This window comes from Crassostrea angulata, chromosome 1 (genome assembly GCF_025612915.1).
Source record: "Crassostrea angulata isolate pt1a10 chromosome 1, ASM2561291v2, whole genome shotgun sequence".
NCBI classification, from domain to species: domain Eukaryota; kingdom Metazoa; phylum Mollusca; class Bivalvia; order Ostreida; family Ostreidae; genus Magallana; species Magallana angulata.
The window spans coordinates 52388323-52413192 of NC_069111.1; the positions used below are offsets into that span (position 1 = coordinate 52388323).

Here is a 24870-nt window from a genome sequence, read left to right on the forward strand (position 1 = left end):
ATATAAACTGTGTTGAATGGTGATAAAAAAAATAATATCTAGTCGAAACAGTCATCTTTTAAGCATTGCTAAGGTTGATATATTCGTTCAAATCCATCTTTAATCATGATTTGCGAAAGCCAAGCAGACAAAATGGTTAATTTTTCTTAAGACACGAATAGCAATTATTTTTACACGTTAATTCTACACCCCGTCCAATACGTTACCTGTATCTGTCAAATTAATTTATACTTATTGGACAGCTGAAGAGGACATACTGGACAGTTGACGGTAATTGAGATGATCACAAACACTATGTAGAGACAAAAAATACACAAATGCCAGTTTCTACATTTAAATCAATGAGAACTTCATGCACAAAACTATTATGAATATCCATGTAGATCCGATAATATAGATAGAAATCTAGCAAATTAACATAAGTCCCTTTAAGAAATCTTTGAAATATGGCTAAAATCTGTAAATATTGACTCTTTGAAGAAATGAGAGCTGCGTGAAAATTTACCATTTATATATATTTGATCATGATCCCAACATATAGAGAAAATTCTGACAAAGTATCGATAAAATCTTGAAAAAATCAATACATCTTGCAGAGTGTTTGGGTTTTCATGTCTGGAAAATCGTCCCCCGGCTTCTAGATGGAGGGATAGCGGAAATGCCCGCGCAGTCCTTCATCGGAAGTACCCCTTCTTTGTGCGCATTGGAATGCCAGATGAGACCATCATGTCAACTTTTCCGTTATAACTCGAACACATCAGACTGCGACTTGTATGACGGAAGAAGATTTAAAAGAACCTCCTACGTTCACCGAAACCAGTTTTATCAGAAGATGCCAGATCGTAAGAAGTTCTTATTACCCTTCAAGTAATGCATTAAATGGTTATCCTATTTATGTCTAATAATGCACAGTAATGTGAAAATTACGCTGTTAAATCCTTTAGAGTGTGTAATGTTAGTGTTTGTCTTCAGATTGTGTGACAGGGCGCGACGAATGGTTCCCCGAGTATCAGACTTGCATTTGGATTCCGACCCACGGGTCTCTATACGAAGAGGCAAAACGTCTATGCGAATCAGCAGGGAAAATCATGTTAGGTCTCAACAACTTTTCACAAGTCTTGGACCTGATGGATCTTTTGAATACTAGTAAGTAGTTTAGAATCATGTAGTTGTACAATATAGGTTACATCGCATATTTAAAATTGTATCTAGTAATCTTGATTCCAAGTACATTTATCAGAGAGGTTTAATCCCTTTTAGAATACATTCAAGTATACTCTCAACACGTTGGATTCAAAAGTTATGCTTTGGATGACGGGACTCCGATTACATCCACACGTCCGCCGTGGTGTCCGTGGCAGCCAGTGGAAGACTGGGACTGTTTAGGGGTTCAAAACGAACCAGGAAGCTGGTGTCCCTACGCCGGACTTGATGATTTCCCATGTTCTAAATCTAGACCGTTCTTCTGTGTGTAGACAAAACAAATTCGCGTCATGGATGTACTAACACAAACTTCAGAGAATTCAGAGGGCTAGGCGTTTGTGGCAATTTTCGGACGATAATAATCCCCTTGAGATTAAGAGCTATGTTTAAGGATGTAGGAAAATGTTCGGATATTAAAGTTGAAATATTTTGGGTTTTTTCACTAATTGATAGGTTATCCTAGCAGCTATAAACGTAATATTTCAAATTTTATACAATGAACTATTGCCAAACAGTCTCAAAAGTTCAAAGATCATGCTGTTTATCTATAGGTTTGACCGTTTTTAAGTTAATAAAACCCCATTAATATTTTCTCTACACACACGCCGTGGAAGTAGGCATGAATTGTTTAGAAAGGACTATATTTACCCATGATTTGAATACCCATGTACATTTGACCAACACATCATCAAGCATTTAATACATATTTTAAAAGAATGACAAGAATAATTCAAAAGTTGTACAAAATCATAGAAAATTAGCTTTCTTGGGCTGAACAATTGAATATCAGAGGTACAACCATATCTTGTCATAAAGAGTCTTGCACGGAACAAGATTGTTTTCTTAAGGGTTCAAGAAATAGGTTGATTACCAGAGGCGAGGCTAAAACTTATTTTCGGTTACTTTATATGAATTAAATACAAAATCAACTTTTAAATAGGCAATCATCAACTTTACTATGTGAATTAAAGGATTAACCTTGATTTTTAAAGGGGATGTTCCGGACATCTAATACCCTTTGTAGATCATGACAGCTGTTGTATATGTATGTTAGAGCTTTAAGACTTGTTCGATTGGAAGTACATGTAGGTCAACGTGACCCACATCTGGTACTTTATTGTACTTTATTTATTCATGTAGCATATGCTTAGGATCATCAAACTTTGTAAGATATTGCATCTTATGATAGTTTTATATAGTCATCGTGACATGCTTTTATCATAATATTTTATTATCCATTTTTATAACATTGCTACGTAAGCCGTTGATTCATCTTAGATCTTGTATGATGTGACCATGGCCTTCTTTTTACATGTTTTTACTTTATCGAAAATCTTGGACTATTTGAAAAATATAATCCAGTTCTACAATTTATTAGAGGAGCTTTTCTACACCCCAATGTCTGGTTTTTTTTGGTTGTTGTCTTACCCCAAAAGTCGTTTGGCTGGAAAATACCATTTACAAACAATAAAGATCATGATTTCATAAACATATAACGGAATTAATAGTGTATACCAGAAAATCCTCTGTTGTAAAACGAATTAAAACTGTTTAAAAGATTTAAAGTAGATCCAGTGTTCTGTGACGTCACACTTTTTTGTAAAACTTTAAATTCTTTAAAAATTGTGCAAGATAGTTTTATTTATTTTATGTGAATATAATCACATGGATGTAATTAGAATTATTGGTAGGTTCAAGATATTTTCGCACTTAATTTTATACTAAATTTCCAAATTTTTATATATTTTATCTATGCAAAGGGGAAATAACTCTTTTTCTGACTTTTCTTTCAGTTGTATGTCTAAATGCTATAGTTTTTCTTATTCCAACGATTAATTTTAAAATATTTTTGTAATTTTAGTTTTCTGATAAAGTTGACATTAAAATTAAACAAGAAAAACAAATTTTTGCCTTCAAGATTTAACTTTTAACAGAAAAAAATACAATTTTCTAATGCTAAAATATGCTTTAGTTTATGTTTATCTGGCATCTCAAAAAGTGTGATGACATGTATACTTTTTCTAACAATTGATGACATTTAAGTCTATTAAGTCGAAATCAGTTCGGTTTTTCAACTTTCCTCAGAGAATTTTACGAGTATGGAGCTACCTTAATACTTTCAATTTATTACGTTACAATGTAAGCGTCCTTTTATCAAGTGATGATGATCACCTGGGCTGCGTTCAAGATTGTAGCTGCTAGCCTAGCCGCTAGGTCGTAGATATCTAGGTCTACTGAAGGGACCGCCAGGTCTCAGATTTGAAGTTGGAAATATTCAACCAAAGACTTATTACACTGACATAATTTGTTAATTTCAAGCGAAAATATGCATGTTAAGATTCATTATAACTTTAAGGAGGAATAAAAGATCACTATATAAATAGAATTCGTGTTTGTTACAAAGTTGTAACTAAGGTGGCCATCTTGAATTCGATACTTAGCAAAAAATATTTAGGCTACGAATATCTACCTAGCGGCTAGGCTAGCTTTCCGTTCAACTATGTAGCCCTACATAGCAGCTACGATCTTGAACGCAGCCCTGGGCTGCATTCTACAACAGAACTTACAACAAAGTCATCAATATTTACAACCTCGTAAAGTTATCTTTTAAGAACAAAATTGACATAAAACCATTTCTTTACAAAAACTTCAATTTCCATAATATTATATTTCAGCCATAAGAATAAATCTCTTATTATTTGTTGATTGATTAGGATTCATTAATTTGGTTGTAAGGGAAAGTTCTTTTGTAAAACGCAGCCCAGATCTTTAATTAATGCGGACCTAGGATGACGATTATCCTAACTGTATATCAAGTAGAGAACTACATATTACACTTTTCAAGAACGAATAAAAAAGATACAATATGTAATAATATAAAGGAGCTATCCTGGTCAAGTTTCGATTTCATTTCGTGATGACGGTAATGTTTGGACGGAGAACTACGTTGCTCAAAATGAAAGGAATTAGAGATAACTCCACTGAACAATTCTGTCATTGGGTTTAAAACTTATGGAAACATGTAAATACTTTAAATCTTGGTCACAACACAATCACCACAAAGCCTTAGGTTCTGGTTACATCGTGAATTCGGAATTCATTCTTTTATATGCGGTAAGCATCCACAGTTAATAAAGTTGAGACCAACCACTCATGTGAGCGATGTTGTCCATGGACATTATTTTTGTATGGCGTATTATTGTTTTCCATTTGTAGACTTATCATAAATCAAAACCAAACATATATATATATTCAACACTGATTTCTATTCACCGTTTTTTATATTGTTTAAGCAATTTTGATTCGGATTAAGCAAGGGTTGCTTTGTTTATAGTTTTTTTTTAAATTTTCGACAAGGTTTTTGAATCATGGTTCCAAAGTGAAGGCTGGTCATTAGTGCTTATGTTTTTTCTTCATGGAAAGGTAATAAAAAGTAATAAAAAATGTATTATTAAATGTTTTTTGTGTAAGCTTAACAATAAAAATTTTTGAAATAAAATTTCAGTTTCATGAGGTGTTTATAAAATTGCTTAACATTTTTTTTTTATTAAACAAGTTTAGTCATCATATCGTTAGATAACCGATTTTATGAATGAATGCAATTAAACCAAACACAATAAGTTTAAAATTTAAACTGAAGTTGATCATATCTTATGAGCAGAACAAAGTTGTTCACTTGTACGGCATTCACCGGCGGTTGGAGTTCTATTCGCTTTTAACTATTCACTATTCGAATAGTGAATAGTATTCTGTGGTCGTTCACTATTCAAATAAGAGTAAGCATAATAATAAACGTACTTTCAAAATCCACATTAACTTACTTTTTGATTTGAAACAAACAGTGATATAGATAAAATTCTCACTTCCTGCAATGACCTGATAACAGCCATATTAGCTAGCCTGGTATGGGGAAATATATTGTTTCAATGGGAATATCATTCAAAGGACTGGCTTACAGCCTGTATCCCATATTTGGGGCTTCATATTCATTGAAAATGTGGCCCCGGAGAGACCCGTCGACCCTCAAAAGGAATTGGGTTTAAATAACCAGTAACAGGCATAGTTAGCCTGGCGAAAAGGGAAATTTCGTATATTACAGGTGTAATGGAAATATCATTCGAGGGGCTGGCGAACATCCTGTATCCCATATTTGTGGCTTCATAATCGATGATGATGGGGCCCTAGGAGAATTCAGGCTACCTTCAAAGTAATTGGGTTTACACGACCAGTAATAGGTAAAGCTAGCATGGTATAAATGGAAAATTTCGTATAATACAGATGTAATGGGAATATCATTCAAGGGGCCGGCTAACACCTTGTATCCCATGTTTGGGACTTCATAATCAGTGATGATAAGGCCCCGCAAAAGACAAAGCGACCCTCAGAAGGATTTTGGTTTACACGACCAGTAACAGGTATAGCTAGCCTGGTGAAAATAGGAAATTCGTAAAATACATTTGTGAGGGGAAATCATTCAAATGACTGGCTAACACCCTCTATCGAATATTTAGGGCTTCATATTCGATGAGGATGGGGCCCCGGGAGAGACAAGGTGGTCTTTGAAAGGAACTTGGTTTACACAACTAGTAACGGGCAAAGCTAGCATGGTGATATATTTTCGTGAAAACGACTTATTATCTCGTTAAAACGACATTATATCTCGTGAAAACGATATGATAATTCGTAAAAAGATATAAAATCTGGTAAAGAGGAGACTTTATCTTGTAAACACGACTTGGTATTTCGTGAAAACGACTAATTTTCTCGTGAAAACGACTTAATGTTTTATAAAAACGACTCATTTTCTAATGAAAACGACTTAATGTTATCTTGTGAAAACGACATAATATCTTATGAAAACGAGGAAATATCTCATTCATTTATGCATTCATACTTTATTTCCCTCATATGAGGATTACATACATATCCAAAAAAGGGGATAGGTCCTACGCATGGGAGGGGGCACAAACATACACAGGTTATGCTGCTAACATTCGGTTAGGTTGAGCTTTGAGGGTCTGATTGTAGCGTGTAGCAGTGTCTCGGATGTACCGAAAGTTAAATATACAAACTGCACGTAGGTCTATTTCTGACAACCATGTGAAATATTTCCCACCTAGGAAGGAAAAAAGGAAGAAGAATATATCATCCTCAGTCATGGCACACGGGTCCGTGGAAAGGTGAATATCAAAGGAGTTGGTGATCTGATCCCACCAGTATGTACGTAAGTCATTAGTAGAGGGGCAGGAACAAGTGATATGTTGAAAAATGTCTACAAACATAGTGTCGCAGAGTCTGCAGATAGAGGGAGTCTGTTCCGGAGGGCAAGCTATAAGCTTGCCGATAAATTTACAAGGAGAGATTTCGTATTGGACGAGTTGGACGGAACAGACCAGATGAAATTGGGGTTTTGTTTTGGATAATGTATTTGAAACGGTAAAAACCATTGTCATTTATCATTCTAATGTTACGGTTTGTTGGTGTAGCTTAGATACAGCAGATCTCACTATCTTTTTCCATGTCTGTTTCGGTGGAAATGAGCAATCAAGGAGCCACGTTTGTAGGTTTTCAGTAAGACTGTAAGTGGACAAAATATTGGTGACATCCGGAATAAATCCTCGCTGTTTATTGGAAATGTTCTCAAGAAATGAAAATAAGCGTGTTGAGAATATCTTCTTTGAAAGAGACTGGTGATCCATAAGGCAGAGTCGGCCTAGAAATAAGAAGAGAAGTTAAGATATTGCGTATGATATGCCGTCCCAGATTCCGTTAAAACAATGGGTATTATCTCAAAAGAGAAAATAACAATGGCACATGTTTTTGTGAGGAAAAATAAACCATTGGCTTAATGTTGAAACAGAAAAAAAAAATTTTCTGTAGTATATGTACACTTTCCGAGATTGTTTCTATTCCTTGGGTGTCTACCCACTCAGCCAACATTTTGAATAATGTATAAAAATATATGTGTTGGCTCAGCTAGAATGGGGTGTAAGTTGATAACAATAGATATTAATTACAGTTAAGCTATAGTTTGTTTCCTACAAGTACAAGTGCTTAGGACCTCTCTGTATGGAAAAAATAAATCACTCACTGTGGCCTACAACTCAACATTCAAGTATATCGACGACATCTTATTAATTAACAATTGTTATTTCCATTTTTACGTCGACTCGATAAAAATACCACAAAGTCTGCGTCATCTGCTTCATATTTGGATATTTTACTGGAAATGGTCATTGATGGTAACCTAACAACAAAAATTCATGATAAACGCGATGATTTTATTTTTCTATAGTCAACTTTTCTTACTTATGTAGTAATTTACCTTCATCACCTGCATATGGTGTTTTTGTCTCTCAGTTAATTCGATACGCAAGGGCATGCTCTTCGTATGAACAGTTTCTAAGGCGATGCATGCTACTGACAAACAAGTTGATAAAACAGGACTATCAACAGTCTCGTCTTAAGTCATCTTTTCGTAAGTTCAATGGTCGATACAACGACCTTGTCAGCAAATACAATCTTCCACTGGCGTTTTTCATATTAATTGTTAGACCATAATTAATCACCTAAAATGTCTACGGACTTTTCCGGGTGTTTTTTCCGATTAAGACAGAGAGCACACGGCGGGTGTGACCGGTCAGCAGAGGATGCCCACTCCTCCTAGGCACCTGATCCTACCTCCAAAGAAATGGAGGTCCGTGTTTGCTCAATGATTGTATTTTTACCATCACAAACAAACCAAATCATCGACATTTCGGTTTTTTTTTCTATTATGACATTTTCCCGATTTTCACATTTACATCGATAATGACATGACCAATTGTGACAAGGAGCACACGGCGGGAGCGACCGGTCAGCAGAGGATGCTCACTCCTCCTAGGCACCTGATCATTCCTCTATCTTTTTGGAGGTCCGTTTTGCTCTGCTTTGAATTTGTATTTCGTTTTATGAATTTATGAGATGGTTGACGATTTGTTATTGCCATATTTTTCATAGAAAACATTTGTATTTTTTACAATTACAATGATCATGAATGTCCACTTATATATTTTGTAAAAAACATTCCAGGAGTTTATTTTCATTAAATAATTACTTGATTAAAATGTATGTTTCAATATGTATTGATGCTTATCTAAAATACTCTAGTATAACTAGAGTTAATAACTAACATTTTCTTGAGATTATCAATTAAATCACTTAGTTGACAACTATAGTGGGTTTTAAAAGCTCAAAACCTTACCTAAGAAAGCTATAGCTTGATGCTTAAAACATTAATCAAGAGATCTACCTTGAAATTTTAAATAATATTTTTTTGCAAACACTTTATTATCTAGTACAGAAAAAAAACTAAATATTCATAGGTTTTAAAATTCTTCTTCCTCTCAATGAGATTAACTTTTGTCTTGAATTGGCAAGGATTATCTAGCCCTCTTAATAGAAATAGTTTTGATGAATATTGATTATTTAAAGGGTTTAAAAGCGATAAAAGTAGGCTGGCAATCATGTATCATGTTTATAAAGCGTAAATTGCCCAAAACCATTTTATATCGTATAAAACAAATTAATATTGAATTCATTCCTTACGTAGTGCGATTTCTGATTAGCTTAATATTGTTCTATATCGTATAAAGAATGTTGCCTACGTTACAGTTAAGTTAAGTTAACGTCATAAACGTATCAATCTGCTTGGCGTCACGTTAAAATTTTATAAAATTTGATGTCATAGTAGAGGTCAAATATCGGTTTTTATCTACAACTAATTAAAAAAATAAATTATAAGCAATATATATTACTTTAATACGATATAAAAATGGTATGGAAAAATTTTACGCTTTTTCATAAACTGCTTCACTGTTTACAAAGCATAACCTGACCTGAACCTTTTTATATCGAATAAAAAACAAATAAATATTAAATTCATTCCTTAGATTAAGAAACATTAAGCTGTACAAAATATTCGGGTAGTGTGAACCTACCTGTATAACTATAACTTTCATTTATTTTTTATCTTTCATTTCTTTTCTTAAATGACAATATGATACATTCTAGGAAAAATTTGTAGTTCTTCTCTGGTTCAAAGAGCAGCTGGGTTTTATTCACTTCGTAATCAATCTTTAATATTTTTGACAACACTGTTCAGTAATGGCGTATTTTAATGAGTGCCGAACAGAACGATGGAAAACAAATTCAGGGCTATCATGAATGAGACTGAAAAACCCCCCACATTGTACACGGTCATACTAAGAAACCTTAAACTCAGAAAAATAAAAACAGAGATAAACTCATGACGAACGTTCAACAATTAAACGAAATATGCTGTTGTTTCTTAATTAATTATATATAAAACAACTAAAATTGAAGATTTAATTGACCATATGTACCTTAATATCAGAAAAACTTACGGTTTTTAAACATCACCTATAAAATATTTAATTACCGAAACTAATTCCACTATTAGGAAACACTTAATACATTGGTCTAATAGGTAAGTTTTACTTAATGTAATAAACATAAGGGTCAAAAACTAAGATTGTAGAAATTACGGCTCATTACGACCGATTGCAAACGTAATATTGACTCAAGAACTTTGGTCTAAAAATTCATTACCTGTAATTCAAGATTTCATGCAAGTCATAGTCTTTAATTAAAGTATCTTTTCATATAATGGGAGGGAGGAATTCAAAGAGAAGAGCTATGATGATCGATATGTTGATGGATGTAATTATACTGGAGATAATGATGGTTGGAATGAAAGTTCGAACCCCTGCATTAATTACGGATTTCCATATTATTGCCGTTTATAACGCCGTGCCACACCAATTACTCACTAAAATCTTCTATGAACAAGTATGGGACTCTTTTGGTGGATTCTGTTGTTGTCGACACTGTTTCAAGGTGAGATTTTTAAAATATTTTCATTTGCGAGAAATAATTAAAGTTAGGAGAGTTTGCAGATATTTATGAATTATATGCCGTATAGAAAAAAATGTTTTTAAGAAATGTTCGCGTTTTTCCATAATGGGACATGTTATATATTTTCTGCAAATTGCAAAATTTTATTTAAACGCATTTAAAAGTATTCAATATAATTTCCAATTTACTTTTCAGCATTCTGGCCATAACCGTAAATGCCCCTGTCTGAATTAATTTTGCAAGTTTCTTCAGTTTGAAAACAAGATGTCGACTCGTGATCGGAATGTTGAAAGTGAGCTATCTCATTTGGAGACGAGAGAAAGGAAAAGACCGAGAAATAAGAATGCTTTGAGTAATATTGACGTTATATTTCATTTATTCTCTGCTTAGTTATGATAACGCTGGTCTATGTGTTTATTGATATTGTTAGCTTTTATTCATTCGTAGTTTAGAAAGTTCCGAAAAAATATTTTTTCTACATCATAAAAGTATTATTATTTGTTTTAATTTGAAAACAAACTTGCCACCATGGGTCTTTCTCATTGTTGTTTCTTTCGATTACTTTTCCCACGCATATACGCAAATTCAAACCATGGTGAATATTTCATAAATTTACATGCATTGAAAATATCCATTTCTCCTTAAATATATTAAATATTTATTTTACTCAGTAATACCAATAAAAGTGTGTTGCATTTGTCATGAGGTTTTCTTTTTTCAAATAGTTCATCGTACTGACACACGTTGGTTCTGCTTGTTTCTAGCATCGCAAAGATAGCATTGGATATGGCATACATAGCTAAAATCAGTATATAAAGTTTTATCTTAATATTTTAAACAAAAACATAATACTCGAGTTCGAAAGAACTAGGTACGGTTTCAATCATATTTTGCCTTGTTGTAGAGTGATTAATAAAAAAGTTTACAAAAAAATGGAAATGCAACATTTATTTACACAAAAATACCCACAAATTAAAAATCTATCAATTATTACACAATAAGACGTTTCACAAGGGTTCAGTACATTTTCGCTTAATTTTCATAAAACTGAGCAGAAGATACCAATTCTTCTGTGTTTTTTCTACAGAAAACTATGTCCGCAGCTGTCGCCTACGATGAACTCACACTAAAACTTTATCATGTTATATTATATAAGATATATTAATTTCGTTGTGGGCAACGGCTGTGGACACATTTTTCTCTTCAAAAACTACAAGAAAATGTGCTATTTTTCATAATTTTTGACTAAATCTTAGAAATATGCCAAAATGTTGAAGGCATAATTATTTTTTGAAATAAGATAAAACGTGTAACTTAGTACTTTTATCAAAGATATTAAAACTGGGCAACAAATTTGATAAAAAGTAAAAATTCGGTAACTATATTCAATGTTGAATAAAAATATTATGAAGTTGCATGATACACCAAACTAACAAAGTTGTTGACCTTAATCTTGATTATTACTAGATTTACCTTCAATAGTAATAAAATTCCAAAAGTCTCTGACCCTGTATGAAGATATGAAGTAATGGTGATCCTTGCATAATTATATTGTAAAATAACGTGAAACTTGATGGTATATTACTTTTCTTAAACTTTGAAAAAGCATTCTATTAAGTAGAGTGGAATTTCTTGTTTAAGGTTCTAGAAAGAATTAACCTTAACAATAATTTCATAAAATGGGCCACTATGTTTTATACTTATCCAGTATTTAAGATGAAAAAAACCCCGGATGGCTGTCAAAATCATGCACAATGACTCGCGGAATTAGACAGGGTTCTCCGCTTTCTGCCTTGCTATATCTTTTTGTTTCTGAAATTTTAGCTATTGGGATAAACAGTAATCAGAACATAAAAGGGATAACAATAAACAACAGTGAAATAAAAAACTTTCCACATGTAGATGATCATAGTATAGCCCTAAGAGATTGAATGTCAATGAAACATGCTTAAGAAATGCTAAACGAATTTTGTGAACACGCTGGATCTGAAATAAACATAAACAAAACAGAATGTATTCTTTTAGGACCTCTAAAAATCTTTATGATGAGCTCTATGGTATTAAAACTACAAACAAAGCAGTAAGATATCACGATAAAGTAGAATGTTATAATAAGAACTGGATGAAAATCTATCATGATATTGAAAAGCTTTTTGATTCTTGGAAAAGAAGAAAATTAACTTAATTTGGTTAATCATACATAAATAACACACTTGCTTTATCTAAACTTACAGTCCGTGCTTCAATACCTACTTCTCCTGAAAATGACCTAATAAAAAAATTCAACACTTATTCAATGAATTTATTTGGGATAAAACCGAAAGAATTAAGCGCAATACTTTAATAGGTAATGTATTAAACGGTAGGTTGGCAGTTTTTGATATTGAATGCAAAATAAAGGCATTAAAAGCTTCATGGGTTCCTCGAATTCAAAAAATAAACAAAAACGTTTCGTACAAAATTTTAGATTCTTACTGTAAACAAATAAACATAGATGTTAACTACACTTTACAATTCACTGAAAAGATGAAAAAAAAATATGCAAAAAGATGGAGAATTACCAATGTTTTATCAACAAGTGTTATGCTCATTCAATGAATGTAAGCCTAAAAAACCTAGAAAATAAAAAACTGAACTTTATTTATTTTACAACGATTGATAAACAAGTTCTACAACTTATATTAATATCTCTCGTTGGCACGGATGTTAGCGCGAGGGGGTCATTGGTGTGGGAAGAAGCCGGAGTACCCGGAGAGAACCCACATGTCCAAGCGGGCGACCGCCAAACCTTATCACATACGACCTCTGTCGATCACGGGGATCGAACTCGGGTCGCAGCGGTGAAAAGCGAGTGCATTGTCCACTACGCTACCTGGACACCTAGAAAATATTTCACCACATCAAATTGTACAACAATTGATATGGAACAACTGCAATTCTTTGTACAAGGGAAATTCCCCTTTTTTAAAAAAAACTGGATTACATGTGGAGTTCTATAATTATATAAACGATTTATAAGATGATGAAGGTTATTTCAAGTCTCTTGCAGACTTCAAAGACTGTATTTAAAATACATCAAACTGAATTTGTGAATTATCTCTCTCCTCTCTTTTCAAGCAATTAGTGTAGAAAATTTGATTTTAATTTTAAGTTCATTATTGTGCAAAACAATAATCATTTCAATTTCTATTCAGATTATGAGAATGTTATAGAGAAAAGATGTAGTTTTTTCTATGAAAATATAGTATATAAAAAGTTTATTAAACCTTCTTATCAGACTGTTGTACAAAAGAAGTATAACACATAATATGATATGTATAATTACGGAAGCCCGTTGGTGCCACGTACGAAAAATATTTTATCTGGCGGCCGCCACATAATTATTTGGCGGCCGCCAGATAAAACCTTGCTTCCTGGTGCGCGCGCATGTTTTAATGGGAGCTTTTTAGGGAGTTGTGGATACACTCTAATTTATTAGTATTTTAATTATTTCTGAAACTTGACATTAAATATCAATTGCAGAGCTTAGGGTTTTGAAAAACTGGTTGAGTTGAATGTATAGAAGACCTTGTTGTTAGAATCTAGAATGAATTTTATATTACTTTGTGCTTTGTATTATACATATATGTTGTAAAACATGGTTTTTTAGAGTTGATTCTGAACTTTTAAAACTGAACTAAACACCCGTTCAGGAAATCTCATAGGCGTCGGAACCGGGGGGGGGGGGGGGCTAAGGGGGGGGGGGGGGCTTAGCCCCCACTTTTTTTGCAAAGATAGACCTAACCATTGGGTAAATAGCATCATAGAGGGTTCAGCCCCCCCCCCCACTTTTTCTCGCAGCAAAGAGAATTGTCCCTAAATTTACCTTGAAAGAGTAAGAAATTGGAGTCATATGCATGCTAGCCCCGCCCCCCTAATATACCTAAATATAGTTGTTTTGATTTTCCCGGTTAGTTGTATTTTTTAAAAAATTTTCTTGGGGTCTTATTTTACATAATATACCGTTGTGTCAATTTTCTACAATTGTCTTTTACTGATTAACAATTTTTCATTGTCAATGAGTCTATGACTAAGTCATGGACTCATTGACAATTAAAAATTGTTAATTAGTAAAAGACACGATTATGAAGAACAGTCCCGGTCGGGATTTAGCAAACTTATGACAAACTATCAGGCAAATGCAAAAAGCCGAACTTTACCATACTACATGTAGATTGAAACAGCTAATTCAAACTCATAATTTTTGGAACATAATGGAGGAAAACGTGAACAATTATAAATTCAAACTTTCAAGACCCCGCCTTTCATGACTCTCAGTACTTTGATTTACCCAGAGAGACTGTGGCCGATCACGGTCTTTTTATTGTACTGCCTTTTAATGTGATTTGGAATAAGAGTTTAACAACCCAGTCAGTTAAATAGTTTAATTTTTATGGCCACAAATGCTAGTACACACTTATCCTAGTTTATCCTTATAAAGTCATAGATGGATCTGCTCTCGTGATAATATTGCCTGTACTAGCTGTCGTGGTCAATAAAGCTGACTTTTATCTGCGTTGGTAAATTCTTACACCAAAATAAAAAAAACATATAGAAGGCAGTGCGTTCCTTTACTTATACATGTTTACATAAAATTCCTCTCAAGTTAAGGTTTTTTAATGTTAAGATTCACTGGCGTCGGAAGCAAATTGAAAGTGGGGGGGGGGGGGGGGGCTAGACTAATCCTCAGAAATATTGAGGAAAAAAACTAATTCCCAAATTAGGGGGGGGGGGCGCTAGCATGCATATGACTCCAACTTCTTACTCTTTCAAGGTAAATTTAGGGACAATTCTCTTTGCTGCGAGAAAAAGTGGGGGGGGGGGGCTGATCCCTCTATGATGCTATTTACCCAATGGTTAGGTCTATCTTTGCAAAAAAAGTGGGGGCTAAGCCCCCCCCCCCCCCCCCCCCCCCCCCCCGGTTCCGACGCCTATGAGATTTCCTGAACGGGTGTTTAGTTCAGTTTTAAAAGTTCAGAATCAACTCTAAAATACCATGTTTTACACCATACATGTATAATACAAAGCACAAAGTAATATAAAATTCATTCTAGATTCTAACAACAAAGTCTTCTATACATTCAACTCAACCAGTTTTTCAAAACCCTAAGCTCTGCAATTGATATTTAATGTCAAGTTTCAGAAATAATTAATAAATCTAATAAATTAGAGTGTATCCAAAACTCCCTAAAAAGCTCCCATTAAAACATGCGCGCGCATCAGGAAGCCAGGTTTCATCTGGCGGCCGCCAAATAATTATGTGGCGGCCGCCAGATAATTATGTGGCGGCCGCCAGAAAATTATATGGCGGCCGCCAGAAAATTATGTGGCGGCCGCCAGATAATAAGTGGCGGCCGCCAAATAATTATCTGGCGGCAGCCAGATAAAATATTTTTCGTACGTGGCACCAACGGGCTTCCGTATATAATTGATTCTGTTGCTTGAAAATATATTTACAGATGTAAATTACTAGATATTTGTGACAAACGTTTAGCAGAATTTAATTACAAAGTATTGAATAATATTCTTTGTAATAATATTTATTTGAGTTAACGGAATATAGAAACCCATAGTCAATTTAAAATAGGCCAGAGGAATGAAAATACAAAGCATCTTATTTTTGAATGTGATAATGTTGTAATATGGAATGCTATATATGTTTACCTTAAAATTGATATTAAGTGGAAACAACACTTTAAGGTTTATTTCAATGAACACAATAGAAAAATCGTATCATTGAATACCCTTATTTCATTTTTCATTTCATCCAATAAAAAAACTTGCACATTGAAAAAATCTTAAGAAATCATTATGTTTTTAGATTGCTTTGGTCCCTATGTCTGAAAAATCGTGCCCCGGCTACTAGATGGAGGGATAGCAGAAGTCCGTCAATGGAAGTGCCACTTCTTTGTGCGAATTGGAATGCCAGATGAAACCCTCATGTCAACTTTTCCGTAATTACGCAAACACATTAGAGTGCGACTTGTATGACGGAAGAAGATTTAAAAGAACCTCCAACGTTCACCGAAACCAGTTTTATCAGAAGATGTCAGAATGTAAGAATGTTCAAAGTTATATATATCGTTTTGCAAAGTAATGCGAAAATATTTTGTTTAAACCTTTCGAGTGTGTAATGTTTGTGTTTGTCCTCAGATTGTGTGACAGGGCGTGACGAATGGTTGCGCGAATATCAGACTTGCATTTGGATTCCATCCCAAGTTTATCCCTACGAAGAGGCAAAAAGTCTATAAGAATCAGGAACGAAAATCTTGTTAGGCACCAAGAACCTTTCAAATGTCTTGGACCTGATGGATCTTTTGAATGCTAGTAAGTTTTAAAAAATACACGTTCAGTGTCTATTTTTATACTTTAAAAAAAATCTATTAGTAATTTTTATAAGTGGTTTTGTCTTTTTCAGAATACATTCACGTGTTCTCTCGTCGCACTGGAACCAAAACTTATGACATGGACGACAGAACTTTGATCCCATCCACATTTTTGTGTCCGGGACAGACAAGGGAAGACTTGGACTGTTTAGGTGTCCAAAACGACCCCCAGAGTAACTGGTGTACCTCTCCCGGACTTGACGATATCATATATTCTCACACGCGACAGTTCTTCTGACAGTGTGTGTAGACAAGGAGAAACTCACCTCATTGATGTACTGGCATAAACTCCACAGAATTGAATACCGGTATTCTTTGAAAATGACAGAACTCTACATATTTTTGTGATCGGCCGATAACAGGTGTGTCCATATGAGGCATCCGGCAAATTTAACTATTTGCGCACGAATTATCAACTATGCAATGACAAACCTCACTTAAATTTTTAATATCACGTAGATTACTAAAAAAACGTTACTTTTATCCGTTTGCCTTGAAACTAAAACATTTATACAGTTACATACATAATGATTCAAATCACGTTTACTTACTTATGATACTTATGATCCTTACTTATGCGTAAGAATGTCTATCGGAAGTATAAATTGCATGCTAAAAGTAAAGCTTATTCATGCCTTGATATTTCGAAAATAAACAAAACGAGGGTGTATATAGTTTATTGCGTGCAGCGAAATGCTCTCGTATTACTTTAACAGAGCTGATTAATGATATTACATGACGATCATTCCTTTAAAAGGAATACTTGTTTAAATTAAAGTAGCCTGTTACAAGATGCCATCATTACAGCAGATGGATTAAATAAGAATGTTAAAAATCGTTCGCCGTAAACAAGTAAGATGTCAGGAAGGCATCCGTTGCAAAAAGATTTTAATAAACGATAACATTGTAACACAATTAGCAATAACAGATTGTGTTACATATAATGTATTATTATCCTTGCTTATCTATTTTACTCTTGTCTGTATGGACATTAATTAACAGCTGATGATAATGTACCCACACCTGATGATAACATACCAACAACTGATAATATCCAAAGACATTTAGGTCATGCCAAGGAGATCATAACTGGACAATAAACATTTTCAGTACCGATATGGTCATCGATTTCGTGGAACTCTATAATAGGACTATCAGAGTAATGATTGAATGTCCTTCCATCCTGGGACATTCACCTGTCAACTACGATACGACATTTCCTCGGACGTATATATATATATTATTCCCCGGACTTGATCAGAAAAGATCAGTCCTCAAACCATAATCAGAGAAAAAGAGCATACTCTCCAGCAATCCTAAAACATTCAGACTATACAATCACAGACTGTAGAACAAATTCTCCCGTTAGAGACTGAGTTATCTGGTGTGTATGTTGCTTGGAACAATGACTGTACTTTTACACTATTAATGGACTTTGTAACTGAGATAACTTTCTTATCTGCTTTGTAATTTACCTTTTAAAATTAAATTTCTAATGAAACCCCGTTAAGGGCTATTGCAAATATTTTGTGTACACCAAATCGCAGCTAAAACACCCACAAAACCCTGACTTCTCAAGAACCATTTGGCCAGGAAAGCTGAAACTTATTGTCACAATCCATACTAAATTTGTTCGATGTTTTATCCAGATTTGAGCCTTGATGTCGTACAAATAGAGTCGTATACATTACCGTGCATGGGGCCTATTTGTTCACGGCTTTTAAACCATCTTTGCTATATAAGGGATGTAGAAATCGTCTCGGGTAGCGCACGTTTTCCGGGTACCAGATTTGGCTCAATCTGACAGGTCGATGAAGGAGCAGTTTTTAATTTCGTGGTAACTGAATCCCCAGTCAGGGTAAGTTAATCTTGTACAATTATATCATACTGGAAATAATATTCAGCTAAAACGTTTGCTTTAAAACTACTGTGCTTTTTGTATTTGTCAGTATGTTTGAATTGTATACTTTAAATTTTGCCACGTGTACCTGTCTTCAGTTTAAGTGTAAGTAACAATATTTACTTGTTACATGTTAATGTACATGGTTTCATTTTTGCCGTGTGAACTGGTGCTATTCATTGAAGCTATAGCTATGTGTTCTAGTTGTAATTTGCTAAAGCGTTTTATACTTTGTACGATATCCTTTTGGTGGCACTGGTTTTTTTAAAATTTTATCAACACATCTACTGAAGATTTTCCCGGTGTTTCCTAGTGTAGCTCTATGGGGCGATAGATTTTTGTCAACGGTCGTAGAGGAATTCCCAAAGTCTAGCGTGTGGGTGAGTCGACTTGACGTCCCGGGTATATTGGATAACATCCCGTGTTAAGTGAACGACATCCTGTGTACATCGGACAACTTCCAGTGTACAGTGGACGACTTCCTTTGTACAGTGGGCGACATCCCGTGAACAGTAGACAACATCCAGTGTACATTGGACGACTTACTGTGTGCAATGAACAACATCCTGTGTACAGTGGACGACATCCTGTGTACAAGTGGACGATTTCCTGTGTACAGTGGACGACATCCCATGTATTGTGGACGACTTCCTGAGAACAAGTTGAAGACATCCCGTATACAATTGACGACTTCCCGTGTACAGTGGACGACATCCTTTGTACAGTGGACGACATCCGGTGTACAGACGACGATTTCCTTTGTAAATTGGAGGACATCCCGAGTACCGTGGACGACACCCCGTGTACAAGTGGAAGATATCCTGTGTACAATGGATGACTTCCCGTGTACAGTAGACGACATTCCCGTGATCAGAGGACAACATCCCGTGTACATTGGACGAGATCAATTGTACAGAGATCTTCAACAGTGGACGACTTCCTTTGTACAGTGGACGACATCTCGTGTAGAGTGGACGACATCCTGTCTACAGTGGACGACATAATGTGTACAAGTGGAAAATATCTCGTTTACAATGGACGACTTCCCGAGTACAGTGGACTACTTACTTTGTATTGTTGAAGACATCCTTTGTACAGTTGACGACATCTCGCGTACAGTGGACCAGCATTTGTACAGTGGATGACTTCTCGTGTACAGCGAACGACATAAAGTTTACATTGAACAACTTCCCGTGTACAGTTAACGACTTCCTTTGTACAGTGGACAACATCCCTTGTACAACGGACATGTAAAGTGAACGACATTCCCTGTAAAGACTGTTCACAGTCCGATACTCCGCCAGAACAGTAGCCCACAGTCTGAATGAAAGTCCCTTAACTCTTAATAAGCATTCAACTCATAACAAAAATTTCAACAATTAATCAACCGAAATGTCTGCAGCTGGTTCTTATCTTTATAAAAACTGTATTGACTATGTGAACTTAAATAAGAGAACAATATGGTTTTTATACAATTGATATCATAGTTATGTAATGTTGAATTATGCGTACGGCACATAACAACTGTGTTTGTATTGTCGTTTAGCAACCAGCGGGATTGTCACGTGACCCACATGGGTATTTAAACGAGCGCGTGGCAGTCGCAGCGTTCATTTTCCCTAGCAGTCTTCAAAGAGAAAGTCCGAGAGGGGAATTGCGAGACTAAGGTCCGGTTTTGGTAGGTGGATTGTCTTGAGAGAGAGGCTACCACATTGATATTAAAAGGACCAATCGTGTTTGAAGGTCGACCAATAGTTGGTTATTATAGAGGCTGTCCTCTTAGAGGTTAGCCTAGCTTAGTCGTCCCTGATACTTTAGTAGTATCAGGGAAGGGATACGCCTTTAGTTAGAGGTTGTACACTGTCGACGTAAACACAGTGACTGTCTCTGCTGAGGGTTTACCTCTTGAGTATTTTATATAGCTAGGGCATGCCGCAGGTATTCACTATCGCCTAAATAAGGCATATTATAGTGTTTATCCCGTGGTATTAATAAAGTTCCGATCCCGGCCGAACATGTTCATTCTGTGATTTTACCCTAAGTAAGGGAATATTTGTAGGCCAATTGCAATCACAAATCATTTTAGAGAGGAAATTTATTATTGTTTAATATTATAATATTCAACCCCCAGACTCTAGAAATGACTTGGTAACGGACCCCTTTTCTTTTCAGCTTCCAGCCTATTCTTCTCTATCTCTAATCAATCAGTTCTAGTGATGGCGTTTTGTTAATCTTACGTGTCGTTGCTGATAAAAAAGATAAGGAATCATGAATATTATATGCAAGCAATTAGAAAATTGCTATTGAACGTATGTAATTGATAATTTTATTGCACAAAACTTTGAACTTGTGTTATAGAAATAAAAGCAACAAAAAGTTGATAAATATTCCAACATGTGTCCCGTCTATTGCGCCTATAACATTTCGAAAACCGCATATCTTTGAGAAATCAAACATGGAATTTGTAATTGCAGTCTAGTTATTTGGTTATTTAATATAACTCGGGCTTCTTTTAACTAATGATATAGACACTTCCCTTACAATCCTTGATATGCTAGCTTTACTTATGCCATGGAGATCTGGTAACTGTCTGGAAATTCCCGGTAGCGAAAAAATGTAAAGCAGCCGTGACCTGGAGGGACAGTGGTAGCGAATGTGACCTTCTTGGTGGCCTTGTGACGTACTGTCTGAATGTTTTTGGCGTTTCTAGACCTCTTTTTCTCTCTTTCGGAATGTCATATTTTCATTTAATTTTTTTTTTTATAATTTCAACATATTCTAATAAATGAAATATTGTGACCACTTATCAATCTTGTAGTTGGCTACTTTAACACAGCCTCTTTTCTCTAGATGACAGATTTACAATTTATCATTACACTGAAAGAATATTGCTTAATTGTGAATCTACTTGCCTTACTATACACTGTTACTTTTAGTTTAATATTTGTCCAATACTTCTTTTCTTAAATGACGTTAGGCTGATTCCTAATTTCCTTACAATAAATCAATGTCAATGGTTTCCATCTTATTGAGCAAGTATGCTTGACTTGACTTCGTATAAATTTTGAACATATTCGACCAAACTGTTCTCATTACATGTAAATGATTTTGAAATGGAAATCTTGTGTGAAGGTAATATATATACCAATAAAAATTCAAGAGGTAAATCTATTTGTTTTAATGTATGCAGATGACATGGTAAGGACTTTGTGCGGTTTTATGCATTTTTGCCCCCAAAATCAAAGTTTAAGAAAGAGCTTTAAAATAAGGTAAAAGATAGTTAAAATCATATTGGAAATAAAGGTGTAAAAAGTTATCACCACAGTGCCGTCATAATGCAGAAATGGCGTCACGGAGATTGCATTATTTTGATAAACTGATGTTTTGTAGCAAAATATGGGTGTTTTCCAAAGGTTTTTCGACTGGGAGACATCCAGCGCAGGCTTGCTCAAGTACCATTTTTTAGTATAATGTGTATAAATATCTGAAGAAAAAATGTTAAAATCGCACTTGAGCAGACCTGCGTTCTATACTTCCGAATTCAAAAGATAGAGCAAAAATGAGAATATTTTCATTTGTTTGCAAATTTGCGGGAAATAGGTCATTTAGGTGACGTCATAGATAAATAGTGAATGAGCAATGATGACTGAAATCAAGATTAAAGTTATAGGCATCCTCCATACAATGATTTCTGAAGTTTTTATTTTTATACGATACTATTTAAAAATTGGTTGAAATCGGGGGCAGATATTTGACCATACTGCACAAAGTCCTTTTCTCAGAAACTGCACATGCACTTCAGAAAATGTTAAATACGTTATATACTTATACTTCTGTTTGGGATCTTACTGTAAATGTACAGAAAACCCCCAAAACTGTCATTTTTAGAAACGGTGGTAAAATTCACAAAAGTGAAAAGTGGCATTTAAATGGCGAGCTAACTGTGAGTGTCGATAGCTTACATACTAAGCCCAAGAATCATGAAGCAAACTAAGACTTATGTCAAAACTTGTACACTGCCTTGATGTCTCATGATTGAAAACACTGACAAATTCGATTGCTATTCAAAGAGTCTTGATATAATGTTTTTTATTACAAAATTAAATTGACATATTAGGATAAACAATTATTTTATAACTTATTAAAAGTTTTACTTTAGTCTGACATTGCTTTACGACCCTGAGGCCTGGTCCTTTTTTGACATTATAATGGAACGTTTAACGATACACAGAAACATTCGGCGAGCGAAGTGAGAAAAGAAATGTTTTTTTTAAAGTCAAAAACAAGTCAATTGTATTGGAACACAGAAACAATTTTGTCAATGATACTTATATTGCTAGTATATTAAATTATGGCTGTGAGATATGTAGCATACATGCTGCAAATGATAAAAAAAAAATACAGAGATTATATTGTCATGTGTTGAACGTGAAGAAGAATTATACAAAGACTGCAATTTCATAATTTGAAACAGGGAGACTACCTTTGAAAATCATACGAATGTTTTGAATTTAGAATTTGATTCAAATTGTTACATAATCAGAATCGTAATTTAATTGCAGCCCTGTTAAAAATGCTGTATAATGAGAGTGAAGTGTTTTTGGCACATGATAAAAATTAAGTTAGTGTAATTCAAAACAAGAGATGATTGTGAAACACGTTTGCCCATTCCTTGAAGTCGTCTGTGAAGAAAATGACCGGAAAGGGCATAACTCTGTCAAAACTTGCTCAATCGTACCCCAAATCGACTTTACCTGGCGTATATGGAAGGAGCATGATTACATACATTGTACAACTTATTTTCTTATAATTAAGCAAAGATTCATTGATCATTTTATTCCACAACTTGTAGAACAGGTTAATTCCTCATCTCGATGTTATTTTTACAAGCATATTATCGATCAATTTTCATTACAATATTATTTAACAAAATCAATACGTATACCTTCTACATATAAGAAACACTTTGCAAGAATTAGATTGTCATCTCATAGACTTGCAACTGAAAGTGGACGACACACGAATGAACAAAAAGAAATGCGGTTATGTAAATTTTGTTCTGATATTCAAGATTAATTCCAGTTTGTTTTGATATGTCCACAGTTTAGAGAAATCCGAGTAAAATAATCAAAGAAATATTTTTGGAAAAAAACCTTCTGTAAACAAATTCAAACAATTATTAAGTGTTCAAAATTTTAAAGAACTGTGTGATTTTTGGGAAGTATCTTCGCCTAGCTTTTAAAACTAATGATAATTAAGAAAAAAATTCTTTTCTTTTTCTCAGCTGTTCGTAAATATTTATTATATATACATTGCCAATGTACTTTACTTATGAACATGTACCATACTATTATTTCAATATTGCTTTTTAATTATATGTAACAACCTATGCTATAAGATGTGTGTCTTGTGCAAATAAAGAATGAATGAATCACGGACGCATTTTAATGAGCACGAACGTAATGGCAATCACTCCGATGCTCTATCTTGCTCTCTACGAAGATCAAAAATAAAAGAAAACCACGAGAACAAGAAACGACTGACAAGACTGGGGCATTTATACATGAGACTTAAAAAAACAGGTACTACACGGTGAGACTAAAAGACCCTAAACTCAGAAAATAATACCATATCGACAACATACATTAACACTAATCATGACAAATTTTCAACAATTAAAAGGAGTTAATGCTGGTGGTTTTTATCTAAAATGTGAAACTGAAAGTGACTGCATGTATATATGCTTAAATTTCAAAGTTTTTAAGCATCTGATATAATATGCATAATTACTGAAAACTAATTAAATTAACTATTTATAAGGTCCATTTGCAGAAAAAGTACATTAGTAAAAGGGTGATCTATGTAAAAAGTTGAAAAAAAATAGTTCATATTGCTTTATAAAAGAGATTGACACTCTTTAACTATTTGAATCGTGCGAATTAAGAAGAGTTAATTTCATGTATAAAGGCCAGACTTTGGGATTGTTTAGAAATTACTACTCTAGAGTCCGATTTCACACTCAATATAAGCACAAGAAGAACATTGGTCTAAATAAATCCATTACTGAACTTGGTAAGTTTTATGCAAGTCCAATTCATTATTTGAATAATAATAACATATTATTGGAAAAAAAAGAATAAAGCTTTGAGAATGAGGTTTGATGAATCATATAGGGCTGAATGTACTTGTATTGGAGACCATGTTAGTGGGAATGAAATATATGCCGTTTTAAAAATCGAACTCCGGCCACACCAATATAATTTCTTGTTCGTCGAACCCCGCGCTTGTATTTTAATAATTCTTTACAAATAATATTATTATTAATTTCCAGCGTACAGGTAGATCTGAAGTTAATTACGGAATCCATATATAAGTTGCTTATAAAGCCGTGACACAACATTAACTCACTAAACTTTGTGAACAAGT

At 34.3% G+C, this 24870-nt stretch overlaps 1 protein-coding gene and 1 pseudogene across 1 annotated transcript; both read left to right on the top strand.

Annotated features, from left to right (window-relative positions):
- Nucleotides 1-617: 617 nt before the first annotated feature.
- LOC128168031 (uncharacterized) lies at nucleotides 618-2277 on the top strand. Its single transcript, XM_052834103.1, has 3 exons — nucleotides 618-842; nucleotides 973-1146; nucleotides 1261-2277. Exons 1-3 carry the CDS (start codon nucleotides 659-661, stop codon nucleotides 1473-1475), a joined length of 573 nt encoding a protein of 190 aa, XP_052690063.1. The 5' UTR covers nucleotides 618-658; the 3' UTR covers nucleotides 1476-2277.
- A 7778-nt stretch (nucleotides 2278-10055) lies between these two features.
- On the top strand, nucleotides 10056-16782 carry LOC128171618 (uncharacterized; annotated as a pseudogene).
- Nucleotides 16783-24870: the final 8088 nt, after the last annotated feature.